We start from the raw sequence: 13,964 nt of genomic DNA on the forward strand, positions 1-13,964 counted from the left end.
CCCTCCCTCTCTCCCTCTCTTCCCCTCTCCCCTCTCCTCTCTTATATATATATATATATAAGACAGACAGAAGAAATCACTGAATAATTCATTTTAGGACAAATGTGAATTTTTAAAGATGGCTTTTAAAGAATAAAAGATAATAGTTACTTTTCAGATACAAATGTAAGTTGAGAATACAGTTAACACAAGTAATTAAATGGTCACCAGATCTTACTGGTTTTCATCTTTGCTTCCCTTTCTTCCCACCTACCACAGAAATATATTGAGCAAGTTAATAACCAAGAGACTGGTTGCTAAAAAGAAAAAAGAAAGCCTTAAAGTTGTGTATCCAGAATAGTAATCCATTTTATATAGATTCTGCCCGTGTCCAAACACCGATTTGAGGAGGCTAGCTAGACTAGCAGAAAACAAACCATTGCGTACTTGGTAATCCACAGTTATCCCGGCCCAGCAGGGGCCTCATTCATTAACAGACTATGGCACTATTGACAAAGAAAAGCAGGATACATATTGTAATTTGAAATTGTAAGAGGTGAAAATTAAGTAGATACAGGTCTGAATATAATTAACGTAGTTTCTAACCAGTGCTTGGTTTCTAGCTACCATGTAACGTTTTGTTTTCTCTTTCTTTGAATGATGCTCCGCAGAGCCAAGAGTTGGCTTGGGCATTGGTGCCTGCTGTCTGGCTCTCGAAAACGGCCCCCCAGGTGTCTACATTCACAGCCTGGCCCCCGGGTCAGTGGCCAAGATGGAAAGCAACCTGAGGTTCGTTGTAAATTTGCTAATACAAGGGAGCTTCAAAAAGGTCAAAGAAAAAGATGGAATTAAAAGATAATGGCATTTTTCCACAAACTGTGAATTTACACAGATGTAAGATATCGACTCTATTACATTCCTCTATGGGATTCTAAATCTTTGAATTACTTAGACAATGATGAGGATGGAATTACATTTAATAGCATCTCCAAGAATGAAAACCAAATGAAATGTGGTTTCATTAGGAATTCGATAACTAGATCTTGGCTTAATATAGCATCCTACTCCTACCTATCTTATTCTAGTTGCTAAGTTTCAGACTTGACAAAACACAGTTCTACACAAATATCTATGATGCTCTAAAGTATTTTTTCCACTTCTGTATTCATTTATATAAAGTTTATATGCACTACAGGGATGTACTTGTAAGGATTCAGAATCACTGGACTCAAAATTCTGAAATCATGCCATGAGTGGGAAGCCCTTCTTAGTGTTGTCTCTTGAAAGTTTTCTATCTGAAATCACTGGGTGTCTATTTTCTCAATCCGGATTGGTGGGTTGTAGCATTAGAGAGACGTATGGGGATTCTGTGTATTAAAGAGCTGTGTAAGTATTCTGTATAAAGAGGAACTGCAATGAGTCTGTGCCCACCTAAACTTCACACAACTGTACACATAGTGCACAAAGCACCCTGTGCAAGCAATATCACATTTCACCTGGAAAAGCTTCTTCGACCTGGAGTCATTAAGGAATTGTCAACATTCCACTCCTAGTGGTTGCCATTTTTTTTAGTCCTGTTAATAGATTATATTATATTTTTAGTTCATCATCAGACTGTATTTCCATAGGAAAAAAATTAGCAAATCATCCAAAGTATATTAAAAAATATATACTTTCAGAACCCAAGGAAAAGCAAAAATCCTTTAATGACATCCCAAAATGATGTTTCTTTTTTGAATGGTTCCATATGTCTGGAGCCTGCCAAATGAACATTCTTCAAACCTCATATAAAGAGTCTTTGTTCTCTCATACTGAGTTCTCTCCCTATAATTTCAAGTTAAAATGAGCAGCTTGTCCCCAATTTCTCATTTGTTCAAATGTGAAACGTTTTTACAAACTCTTGAGTAACCTTTGAGCTTCAAATATTTCCTCCTTAAATTATATTACAAATAATCACTTCAAGATGGTAGGAAGAAAGAAACTGATGGTGGTTGATAGTGACGATATTAAGAGTCAGACCTTTGAGCCTGTGGCCGTATGTATATGATGACAATAATATCACTGATTCAAAGCATCGAAATGTAAATTACTTAGCACCTGGCACTTGGCGCATAGTACGTGCTCAAGAAACGGCAGCCTTCATTTTTATCCTTACTATCATTTGTATTTGACTTGACTGTTTATGAAATGTCGATAGATACACTTAATGACTTTGCCAACTGATAATCTAATTTGTTTTTGTGAATGAGTTGCCTTTTTTTACATGTATGCAAAGATGAAGGGGTGTCAGTTATTGTCAGGGTTTTGAATTGGTTCGTTCATTCGATCCTCAGATGAGATATGCCTTTCTACCCCCAGATATCATGGAGCTCTGCTAGTGTAGTGGTTACGAGTTGGACTGCTAACCTCAAGGTCAGCAGTTTAAAACTACCAGCTTTTCTGTAGGAGAAAGATGAGGCTTTCGGCTCCCGTAAAGATTTACAGCCTCAGAAACCCTATATAGGGTCACTATGAGTAGGTACAGACTCCATGGCACACCACAACCCCAGATAGACTGAATCAACAAATGAATAGGATCCCTAGGTGAGTGATTCTTACGCATACACGTGATAATCATTTCAAGATGGTAATTGTTAAGTGCCGTTGAGTGGAGTTGGTTTTGACTCATAGTGACCTATATAGAGTTTCCTACAACACCACACTAGGACTCCACAAAGATGGTTGTTGTTGTTATGTGCTGTGGAGTTGGTTCTGACTCATAGCACCCTGTACAGGGTTTCTGAGGCTGTAAATCTTTATGGGAGCAGAAAGCCTCATCTTTCTCCCGTGGAACACCTAGTAGTTTCGAACGGCTGACCTTACAGTTCACAGCCCAATTGGTAACCACTACGCTACCAGAGCGCCTTACAAAGATGGTAGGAAGAAAGAAATTGATAGTGGTCGAAGGGCTATCAATCAAAAGTGATGACAACATCAAGTCAGATTCTTAAGGATTCCCAGGCGATGTTTATGTATAAGAAGGCTCTTGTGAAAATGTAGATGCTGATTCAGTACATCTGGAGTGGAAATGCAACTTCTCAGTAGGGGGTCAAACCAGAATGAACTGGTTTAAAGCCCTGTGTGCTTCTTAAATATATATTTGGAAAGTGTTTCCCATTGTGAACCTCTCCCATGTGGAAATCATTTGCAAGTTGACCCTTACCACTGAGTGTTGGTTCTGTTGCCCTCCCTAGCCGCGGAGATCAAATCCTGGAAGTGAACTCAGTCAATGTTCGCCACGCTGCTCTCAGTAAAGTCCACGCAATCCTGAGCAAATGCCCCCCAGGACCTGTTCGCCTTGTCATCGGTCGGCACCCAAATCCAAAGGTGAAGTAATCACACTGTTCTCAGTGTGGGGAGGTGGTTGGGTGATTTATCTAGTAGCAGTGATGTGGTGCTGTGGATGAATGCATTGGACCACAAAGTCAGCAGTTCAAACCCACCAGCCACTCCTCAGAAACCCTTCACAGGGTCGCTATGAATCAGAACCGACTCAACAGCACATAACAACAGCAACAACAGTGGTATATTTGAGCTGGTCCCTCAGTACGCCTTACTGTAGTCATGTGTGTGTCTTAGGTATCTAATGCTGTTATAACAGAAATTCCACAAGTGGATGCTTTTAACACAGAGAAACTTATTCTCTCAGTTTACGAGGCTAGAAGTCCAAATTCAGACTGCTTGCTCGAGGCTTTTTATTTGTTATCTCTGGAGAATGGTCCTTGTCTCCTTTCAACATCTGTAGCTCCAACATTACTTGGAGATCTCCATGAATCTTCTCCCTGGATCCAGGAGCTTAACAATGCAGGAACCTCCAATGAAAAGGACGCACTCCACTCCTGACACATCTTTCTTGGTGGTAGTAGGTCTCTCTGAGCTCTGCTTGCTTGTTTAATATCTTTTCTATTTCAAAAGAGAGTAACTAAAGATACAATCTAATTATGTAGAGCACATCTGGCCTCATTAGCATCGTTGTTGTTAATGCCATTGAGCCTGTTCTGACTGGAAGCAACCTCATGCAGGTTTTTATAAATCCCTGCGGGAGCAGAAAGCCTCCTCTTTCTCCTGAGGAGTAGCTCGTGGGCTTGAATCACCAACCTTGTGGTTATCCTGCAGAGCCACAGAGCTCCCCCATTAACATCTTAGAAGTAAGAATTTACAAAACATACGATAATTACACCAGACCAGAGTTGATCACATCAGTCACATCATGGGGGAGATTACAATATATTAGATCTCATCGTGAAGGTAATAACTACATTTTAGCTGCGAAACCACTAAGAATCCTGGCCCAGGTAAATTGATACAAAGCTTTAACTGTCACATGACAGATTAGCTGGTGGGACAGTTCATCCAGTTGGGGATGGGGCTTTATCCTGTGGCTAGAGTGGCCAAGATACACATGGAAAATGAGCCACTGTCCTTGATGTCTTTGGTGTCACAGGCTTAGAAAAACAAAACCTCATTTTCTATAGTTGTTGAATTTAAAATTAGGTGTGTTAGAAAGTAGGAATGCTGCGTTCTGAGTAATTCCCAGCTGACTCTTTGATCTCTGGTGAGATTACTTATCCTCTCTGGGTTTGTGTATCACGAAACAAGGACCGTGTTTATCTTAAAACCCTTCTGGTTTTTTGCGGGATCATAATCTTTTGTTTGCCCACATATTGGAAATTATCTGTAAGTTTAAAACTAAGTAATTCGTTTTTTAAATAGATTTAGTGAGTTTTCAACTGTTCTCTCCCAGTGAAAAATGAGAATTACCAAGATTGAAATAGTATAAAAATACTTTTTTTAATAGTTGAAAGATGACTATAAGCTTGGATAAAATGCTCAATTCACATATATTAGTGGCTATATTTGCACATCTATAGAATTTCTCAGCTTCTTCAGACACTCTAAAAAGGAAAATAATGTCTTCAGATTTGAGGAGGAAAGTTTCTTAATATTCATCTGACTGTTTGTTGGGTCCAGAAAATACCTATTTATCTTATAAAGTGACTTTTCAAACAAAATTTGAACAAATGAAAATAAGATGATACTTGGCTTTGCAAATCACTTGCCTATTTGTTGGAAGATGGCCCTGGAGTAAACTGGGGTTGAGTGGGGAGAGTACAAGGCAGACAGACTTTCAGGCATCAAGACAGTGGAGTAGAAGGACTGTCCTTTCCTGTTTCTCCCCAGCCTGTGTGGTCTAGATTTTCAGCCCTCCACCTGAACATTTATGGAGTGTCCACTGTAATGAAACTACACAGCGCAGTTAGAATATATCTTTACTTAAGTCTACAAGCTAAGACCCCAAGCCCATTCCCACTGCCCTTCCATCAGATTCATTCCAACTCATGGCAACAATCCTAGAAGACAATTAGAACTGCCCCCAAAGGGTTTGCAAGGTTATAAGACTTTATGAAAGCAGAGTGCCAAATCTTTCTCCCATGAAGCGATTGGTGGGTTTGAACAGCTGACCTTTGGGTAAACAGGTAAGCAGTTTACTCACGTCACACACCCCACCTCCAGGGCTCCTTCAGTCTAATATTAAAATATTATTTTGTGGAAAATATTCATAACAAAACACATACATCAATTCAACAATTTCTGCATGTACGCTTCATTGACTTTGATTTCATTCTTCAAGTTGTGCTATCATTTCCATGCCTTCTTTTCCACTGTTAACATAAACTCACTGACCCCTAGTTTCCTATTGTTGTTGTTGGCATTTTTATCCCGTATACATCGCCCTTTCAAAGAGCATGATGCTCCAAGCCAACATGTTTTACCAATTAAGCGGAACAATTGTACTACAACAACGCTGTTTGGTTTAAAGAAGACTTCAGGGGATATTTTTGGTTTCAGGCTTAAAGATTATTTCAGGACAGTCGTTTCAGGGGTTCATCCAGCCTCCATGGCTCCAGAAAGTCAGAATTCCACGAGGATTTAAAATTCTATTCTGCACTTTTTCCACTTTTGATCAAGATTTTTACAGTGGTTCTTAACCTGAAGTCTGTGGACCCTTCCAGGGACTTAATGAATTGTGCAAATTGAGGGTCATTTGCATTGAATTCTATGACGTCAATAGTTTGTGTCACATTCACAGTCATTCATGACTCAAAAAATGTTCAGACCCATTTTGTGAGGCTGTGAGGGCTTTACAGGGGCCAGACAGGTGAAAGAAGAGACCAGGTTAAAGAGTAGCCGCCCTCTGTTCCACTGTCTGACGGGTCTTCCTCTTCTGTCAGTCCGTCAGGGGCCTGAGGTGACAACTTTCACTGAAGGCCTGAGAGCTCATTTGGTGTCTTTCAGGATCTCTGCTGACCCATGTGACCTTGCAAGTGGTCGTAACCACTCTATCATTGGCCTCAGCTGTTACTTGGTCATAGTGCCTTTTTTTTTTTAAGCTAACCAGCTGCTTCATTAAGTCCAACTGAATGTCATCAACCCACATTGAGTACAGCTTTTTTTTATTGTTGTTGTTTTGAGCACTTGTGGTAAAAGACCTTTTAAACTGGCTTGTCTCTGACTTTGTAATCAGGTTGTGGTCAACAGTATTTGACCTTTTTTTTTTTTAAACAACCCACATACTCACTAAGATCATTAGCTCTTACCCATGTTTGTAATCTGGCTACTCCCCTGTACCATTTGTGGTATTATTCGATTGTATGCTAAATGGTCCCAGGCACTGTGAACCATCTGAAGAGTAAGAAGTCTACTGAGAGGCCTTGTGGGTTCTCCTATATGCCAAGTCTGAGATTTCCTTCATGTATTCACTTTGGGTCATAATTGAGCGTCTCTGTGGTGTGTGTTTGTAGTGATTCACTCTCCAATACAAGTGAGTGCCCTGGAGTTGTGACGTCATACCTTCTTATGGAAATGTGACGTCCACTACACTATTTGGATAAAGATCACCATTTGATCCATTCAGAGTCTACTCTGCTACACTTTTTTAAGATTGTTTGATCATTAATGTTGTTGTTAAGTGCTGTCGACTCATAAGGACTCTGAATAGCAGGGGTGGGGAACCATTTGTCTGCCAAAATTTATAACGTCAGTCACAGGCCATACAAAATTATCAACTTAAAAATTGTTTTGTTGTTATGTGCTGTGGAGTCAGTTCTGACTCATAGAGCCCCTGTACAGGGTTTCCAAGGTTGTAAATCTTTATGGGAGCAGAAAGCCTCATCTTTCTTCCACAGAACAGGTGGTAGTTTCAAACTGCTGACGGTGAGGTTCGTAACCACTACGCTACCAGAGCTCCTTAACTTAAAAATTAGCCTGCTAAAAAAAAAATTAGCCTGCTATATTTGGCCAAACATTTTGTTAACTCATCCCTAATGTGGGACTTCTGGTGTGGCACTGTAGGTTAATGCGCTGGACTGCAAGGTCGGTTTGAACTGCAAAGTCAGCAGTTCAAGCTCACCGTCCGCTCCTTGGAAACCCTATACAGGGTCGCTATGAGTCAGAACTGACTTGATGGCACTTAACAACAACCATGTGGACATGCAGTTGCGTTGGCAGGGTCAGACCAAATGATTTTGAGGACCTTATATGGTCCACGGACCAAATATTCTCACCCCTACTGTACAGTTTCCCAGGAGTGGCTGGTGTGTTTAAACCACCAACCTTGCAGTCCAGTGTTTATCCTACAGTGCCACACCAGGACTCCTTTAAGCATCTGACAAATGTCTTACATTAAAATGCCCTGACTAAAATATAAAATCAGATCTTGCTTCCACCATTGTCCATTTTTTCCTACTTCTCACTTCCTGTTGTCTTCTTTCTGTTCTGTGGTCGGGGAGCCTTCCCCTAGGATGTGTGGTTTGGGTCCCCTGCTGTCCTCGTGGCTCTCTTCCGGCCACTTTTACACTACTTTACCTCCTATTGACAGCAAGAGTGGTTCTCAGCTCTTTCCTCCATTGTCTTCACTGGGAGCCCATCACCTACATTGCCTCCTTTCACTTCAGGAAGCGGCCCAATAGGCCGTGACTGCCTTAGCAGGCCCCTTAGCAGCATTGTGAGCATTTAAATTCTCAGTGGTTTGCATTCATTAGCTCTTGGCATGTCTGACTTCAGAATCCTTTCCAGGATAACATGGGTCATGATTTGTTTGGAGATCCAATTCATCTCAGACTGAAAATGTCTGCCTAATTTGCCAATACAGACATCAAAATGGCATTTCAGTGCAAAGCATGATGATCCTGAAGGGCTGCTGGTCTGTGAACCTTGAACACATACTTCCAGTCATGTTTCTGGCCACAGTAAAATGGTCTTATGCTCTGGCATTGGAGATGTGTTCAGCAAAACCAAATGTCAGAAGTTGGCTGGATTTCACATTTCTTTCTAGGTAAACATGGTGTTCTTAGCTGTAACATCATACTATATTTTCCTTTTAGTCAAAGCTCCATTTTTTTTGTTGAATGTATCTTTGTACCACTTACCCCAGCATTTCATGCCAACAGTACATTTTGATATTGAATATATGTACTTCCTTGGTTTTCATGTTATTCCAAGATAAATACCACAAGAAGTTTTCTTCTGTTTCTCATAACCAGAGCCCTGGCTGCCCTGCTGGAGTAGTCAAACCCAAGGTCTAGACAAGCTAAAGGAGCAGTTTCTAGGTTATGGTAAATAGACTAAACCAATAAAGGCTCATTTTTAATTAGCACAGGAAGTTTCAGCATGCTTAGAATTATCCAAGAAACCCTTTACTCATTTCAAACCCCAACTGTTTTTCCCCACTGAGGAAAAAAAAATGCATATATTGCAAATATTGAAAGTCTTGAACCAAGGAAAATAGCCACCGTTTAACATTTCCTCTGACTCTTTCATACATTGTTGTTAAGTGCCGTGGAGTTGGTTCTGACCCATAGCAACCCTGTATAGGGTTTCTAAGGAACAGCTGGGAGTTTGAACCAAGTTTGTGGTTCAAACCAACCTTGTGATCCAATGCTTTATCCTCCACCAGGGCTCCATTCATACATTGTTACTTTGCTATATAGAGGGTAGGAGTTCTAGTGTGGCACTGTGGATTAATACACTAGACTGCAAGGTTTGATTGAGCCAAAAGGTCGGCAGTTCAAGCTCACCACCGCTCCTCAGAAACGCTATACAGGGTCACTGTGAGTCAGAACCAACTTCACGGCACTTAACAACAATATGAAGATATGTGTGTATATGTACGTGGATTTGCCTGAGTGTGTACACATTATTCTCCTGAGAGCCTTATTATACTATGTAAAGGCCACAGTATAATTATGATGTGTTCATTCGGTTACACTAATTCTTTATAGAAGTTTATATGGACGTATTCATTTACTGCTTAGAAAAAAATTACTGTGTTTATAATCCAAGTGTTATTTATGCTGAATGTTATTTTAGTACATAGAATTACCATTCCAAGTGCAAAAATATTCTTACCTTTGGAAAAAGAAATTCTATGAAGTTTTCTGGTTGTCTTTTAAAATACCCTACATTTCATTGTAAATTAGACTCAAATTCCCTTATAAGTAAGGATAGTCATGGATAACAACACATTTTTATAAAGCCGTCATGTATCATGATACCAGTAAATACAAAGGGGCATCATAATGTTCATGGGAAAAATCCATTATCTTTAAATTCAATTTTTCCACAAAGTTTTTGGAGCATCCTCAGATAAAAGGAAGAGCTACAAAACTTGCTATTTTGAAAACATCAAAGCAATAATCGATTCAGGAAAGAGTAATCAATGGATGCTAAAACCTTTGGGAGAAGAGTATTTACACAGCCTCAAAACGATCTGACCAGAGATTACACCTTAATGGCAAAGATAATCCTCATCCCAGTGAAGAAATTCGGCAAATCCCCTAATCAAGAGGTCAAGGTTCTCATCACCAGTAATGAGACGGGAACACTGGGGCCTCTGGGATGCCCTGAGAAGGAAATCGTGTTGTTATTTCTGCCCCCCACCCCCCCCCCCCCCCCCCCAAAAAAAAAAACATCATCTGAATCTAAACTTGAGGAAACTTTCTGTCAAACAAATCCCAGCTGATGGTTTGGATGGCCTTGGACTCTTCCCCAAAATATGTATCTCACTAGACTAAGAAAATCTAAGGAACTGATTCTGATTAAAGGAAACTAAAGGCATGTGACATCTAGATCCTGGCTCCCCTACCTTGCTATAAAGCATGACTAAAAAAAGAAGTTGGCATTCTGCTAAGGGGCTGCATCAGACTATAAGTCAGTTTTAAATGAAATTTAACTTTTTATGTGATTAGTACGATTATGCCCATCTTGGATGTCTAACTTGTATCCCATTCCATACCCTCACTGAATACTTAATAAACTGTTCACTTGGTTTTCTGGGTAGCATGGTAATTACTGGACTAGTATAAATGTGTTCAATGCTGTTTGAGAAATTGGATTAAGAAAACAATAAACCACAATTGCAGAGTGGGGGAAAAAGAAGAATGTAAGTCAGTTACATCACCAGGCACTTGCATTGGCATTTTTCCCTTATTAAGGTATGACTGATGAAGGAAATTGCATGTTGATTGGCATGGTAGAGGACATTTCTTTTTTCAAAGCAGACCAGCATCTAGCATCGTATGAACTAATTCCAGTCTGTGAGCCACACTTCTAAAGGACCAGCATCTAGCATCGTATGAACTAACTCCAGGCATACTGTGAGTCACACTTCTAAAGGACAGTAGTGGGACAATTGGCTAAAATCGAATCTGAAAAGTATGTTAGACAACATTATCAGTGGTTACATTTCCTGGTTATTTAAGAGAATGTCCTGTTCTTAAGAGAAAGATGCTAAAAGTATTTATGGTGAAGGATTATGATGTCTGCACCTTATTTCAAATGGTTTCGCAAAAAACCATAGCAATGTATACGTGTGTGACTATAGAGAGAAGTCATGTGTGTAAATGTGACAGAACGTTTACCTTTACTGACTCCAGGTGAAAGGCACGTATTCTTATACTACTCTGGCTTCTATTCTGCAGTATTAAAATTTTTTTTTATAAAAAGAAAAAGTTGGAAGTGAGCATTCCAGAGAGTAGCAGATACCAGCCATGTTGGTGGTAGTCATAGCCCGTGACTGCACTGCTTAACTGACTTGGGAACCAGTTGAAGGTCTTGTTACATATGCATTGTTTTGAAGCAATCCGTTAATCCAGCTTTACGAGAGAGCTTCAAAAGTTCATGGAAAAAAGAAATTAAAAGGTGATGGAATTTTTCCACAAGCTTTTTGAAACCCCCTCATACTTGTTGTTGTGAAGTGCCATGGAGTCAGTTCTGACTCATAACCACCCTATATATGGTTTTCAAACCTGTAAAAAAATAAAAATTTGCAGGCGCATGAAGCCTCATCTTTCTTCCATGGAGTGGCTGGTGGGCTCAAACCATAGACCTATGGTTCACAGTCCAGTGCTTATCCTACAGATTGATCACACTCCCCTCGACTTCTCATCTGTTCTGAGGGTGACCATAAGAGTTGACCTGTAATTTGTTTTTTTATCTTCATTCAACCTCTGACTCTGGTTGTGGCTGCTTGTATTGGGGGAAATAAATAAAACCATCTAATTTGTGCTTTCTACTGAAAACCAGGTTTCTGAACAGGAAATGGATGAAGTGATAGCACGCAGCACTTACCAGGAGAGCAAAGAGGCCAGTTCCTCTCCCGGCTTAGGTACAGTAATCGCACATTTTCATTTAACATTCAGAAGAGTTTCTCATTAAGTTCCCCCATGGGGCACTACCCAATGCAATAGTATTGGATTCTGTGTAATTATCAGGTTAGGCAAAAGTAGCTGCCAAAGAAATTCTCTGCATCCTCTTGGGGACTGCTCTTGATTTCTGCAGTTACTTAATGGGTTCCATCAAAGATCTAATCATGCATGCCTCATCAACTACTTTCCAAAGAGAGTTTGCAGCATTTCATGTGGTTATGCACGATTCATCTGGGTGACAATATATGGCACCAAAACATCAGTTGTTTGGTAGATGCAGAAATTTATCCATCCCAAACTTGGGATTTCACTCCATAAATTAAAATCTTCAACTCAAAATTGAGTAACAAAGATGCAAAAATTATGATTTCTCCTGTCTTAAGTAGAAAAGTTCAGACGGAGAATGAGTAAAATCGTAACAATTCCATATGAGCTTAAATTACAAAACATTGCTTCAAGTTTTTGAACTAATGGTTCCTATAACATGGGGACCTAAAAGGATCCTTCAGACAGTCCTGCGTGTGAAAGCCTTCTGGTGTGAAGATTACTTTCAGAAGGAAAAAGAACTGAGTTAGTGGTTGTCAGAGGAACAGGGAGGCATAGAAGTGTTTGGCAACCTTGGAATACCCTGACGATTTGAATCCATGGTTAGTATGTTTAAATGAGCACACAGACACCATCATCTCTTCATTCAGTGAGTTCATTACCCTGACCTGCCTGGAAGTCTTTCTGTCACCACCTTGTTTCCACTTGATCATTGCTGAAAAAGTGTGTTAAGCCATGATCCTCAGGCCCAAGATCTTTTTATCAATGGCTTAAAGTCTAATGCTGAGCCCTTTCATTCTGTCATTCAAAACCTAAAGGGTTATTCAGCCCTCTCCCCAGTTCTTTCATGTTTTCCTCGGAGGATGTTGATTTGTTTATTCATCCTTCAGTCCATTCAGCAATATCACTGAAGTTAGGTACCAAGTGTGATGCTGAGATTAGTGAGCATCTCTGCTCTGTACGAACTGAATCTGTTGAAGAAGGGAGATAAGTCACACCCATTTCTAATTAATGTGTACTACTTCTGTGGAAATTGATGTATAAAATACTTTGGAAATTCTGAAGAAGAGATTCTTTCCAGCTGGGGTCACCATACAAGTAGCAGCATGTGAGCTGGGGCTTGAAGGATGATCAGACTTTTGGGAAGTGGGATGGGATGGATATTGGGTACCCATATAGATTGAATACATGTCTATTACCTATTCACATGGTCCATCAGAACTCACCAAGCAGAGGAAATGTTGTTTACTATGTTTGGCTCCATGCTTTTAGTTAAAGATGTGAGCCTAGTTGTGATTTGATCTTCATTGTTTTGATAATATGATCAATCTCCCCCCAAATAGGTACTCCCTTGAAGAGTCCTTCTCTGGCCAAAAAGGTGAGTCGGGCACACTCACTGTCTCATTCAGCTTGACCTCAAACCACTTCCCACCAGTATGTCAATCATAGTGACCCCATTAGCAGAACTGAGCTCCATGGGGATTTCAGTGGCCGGTCCTTCAGACTTACACTATTAGGCCTTTTTATATGAGGTGCCTCTGAGTAGATTTGAACCTTTAACCTTTTGGTAGCAGCTTATGCACATTAGGTGTTTGCACCATCCATGGACTACAAAACTTCTTCCAGGAGCCCATATAATTAGCCTGAGGGCCCAGCCCATATTTTTATCAATAAGCCATTTTTGCTCTTTTATATGGAAAATGACAGCAACAGTGTGTATAAACCATCACTGAAAAAAGCAATGCTAATTTAAGAACCAATATACATGTGTGTTTCTTCTAGCAAATATTGATCAGAGCAACAAAAGAAAAGAACTGAACTCTAGTTTGAAAACTACCTTTTTTATTTTCAAACTGCTCCATGATAGCGGAATGGGCATCTTTGAGACCTGAGTTTTAAAACTGTGCAGGCTTCCTTAGCTGAGTTCTTCCCAAATCCAAATGGATCGGGGTGCTTGGTTCCACTGTTTTGTTTCATCTGCTGACTGGACCACTTGACTTTGCGATTCTATTCTCTTTTTCTACATACCCTACTCCAACTTTTGTTTTTTTCTATTGTATTAAGTTTCTTTTTTTTTTAAATTTAAGGTTTTTATTGTGGTTTGAGTGAAAGTTTACAGGGCACATCATCAGTTTCACATTCAACAATTCATATAACTTGTTTCATTACATTGATTATAATCCCCTCCATATACCA

The 13,964-nt window shown here is 39.9% G+C and overlaps 1 protein-coding gene across 1 annotated transcript in view; it reads left to right on the plus strand.

Moving 5' to 3' along the window:
* PDZD2 (PDZ domain containing 2) overlaps positions 1-13,964 on the plus strand; it is a 362,151-nt gene that overhangs the window by 302,128 nt on the left and 46,059 nt on the right. The window contains exons 12-15 of the mRNA XM_006873509.1: positions 651-768; positions 3,213-3,345; positions 11,602-11,683; positions 13,112-13,146. Coding sequence (XP_006873571.1) covers positions 651-768; positions 3,213-3,345; positions 11,602-11,683; positions 13,112-13,146 — 368 coding nt within the window. The remainder of the gene's footprint in view (positions 1-650; positions 769-3,212; positions 3,346-11,601; positions 11,684-13,111; positions 13,147-13,964) is intronic.

This window comes from Chrysochloris asiatica, unplaced genomic scaffold (assembly GCF_000296735.1).
Source record: "Chrysochloris asiatica unplaced genomic scaffold, ChrAsi1.0 scaffold00243, whole genome shotgun sequence".
Lineage (NCBI taxonomy): Eukaryota > Metazoa > Chordata > Mammalia > Afrosoricida > Chrysochloridae > Chrysochloris > Chrysochloris asiatica.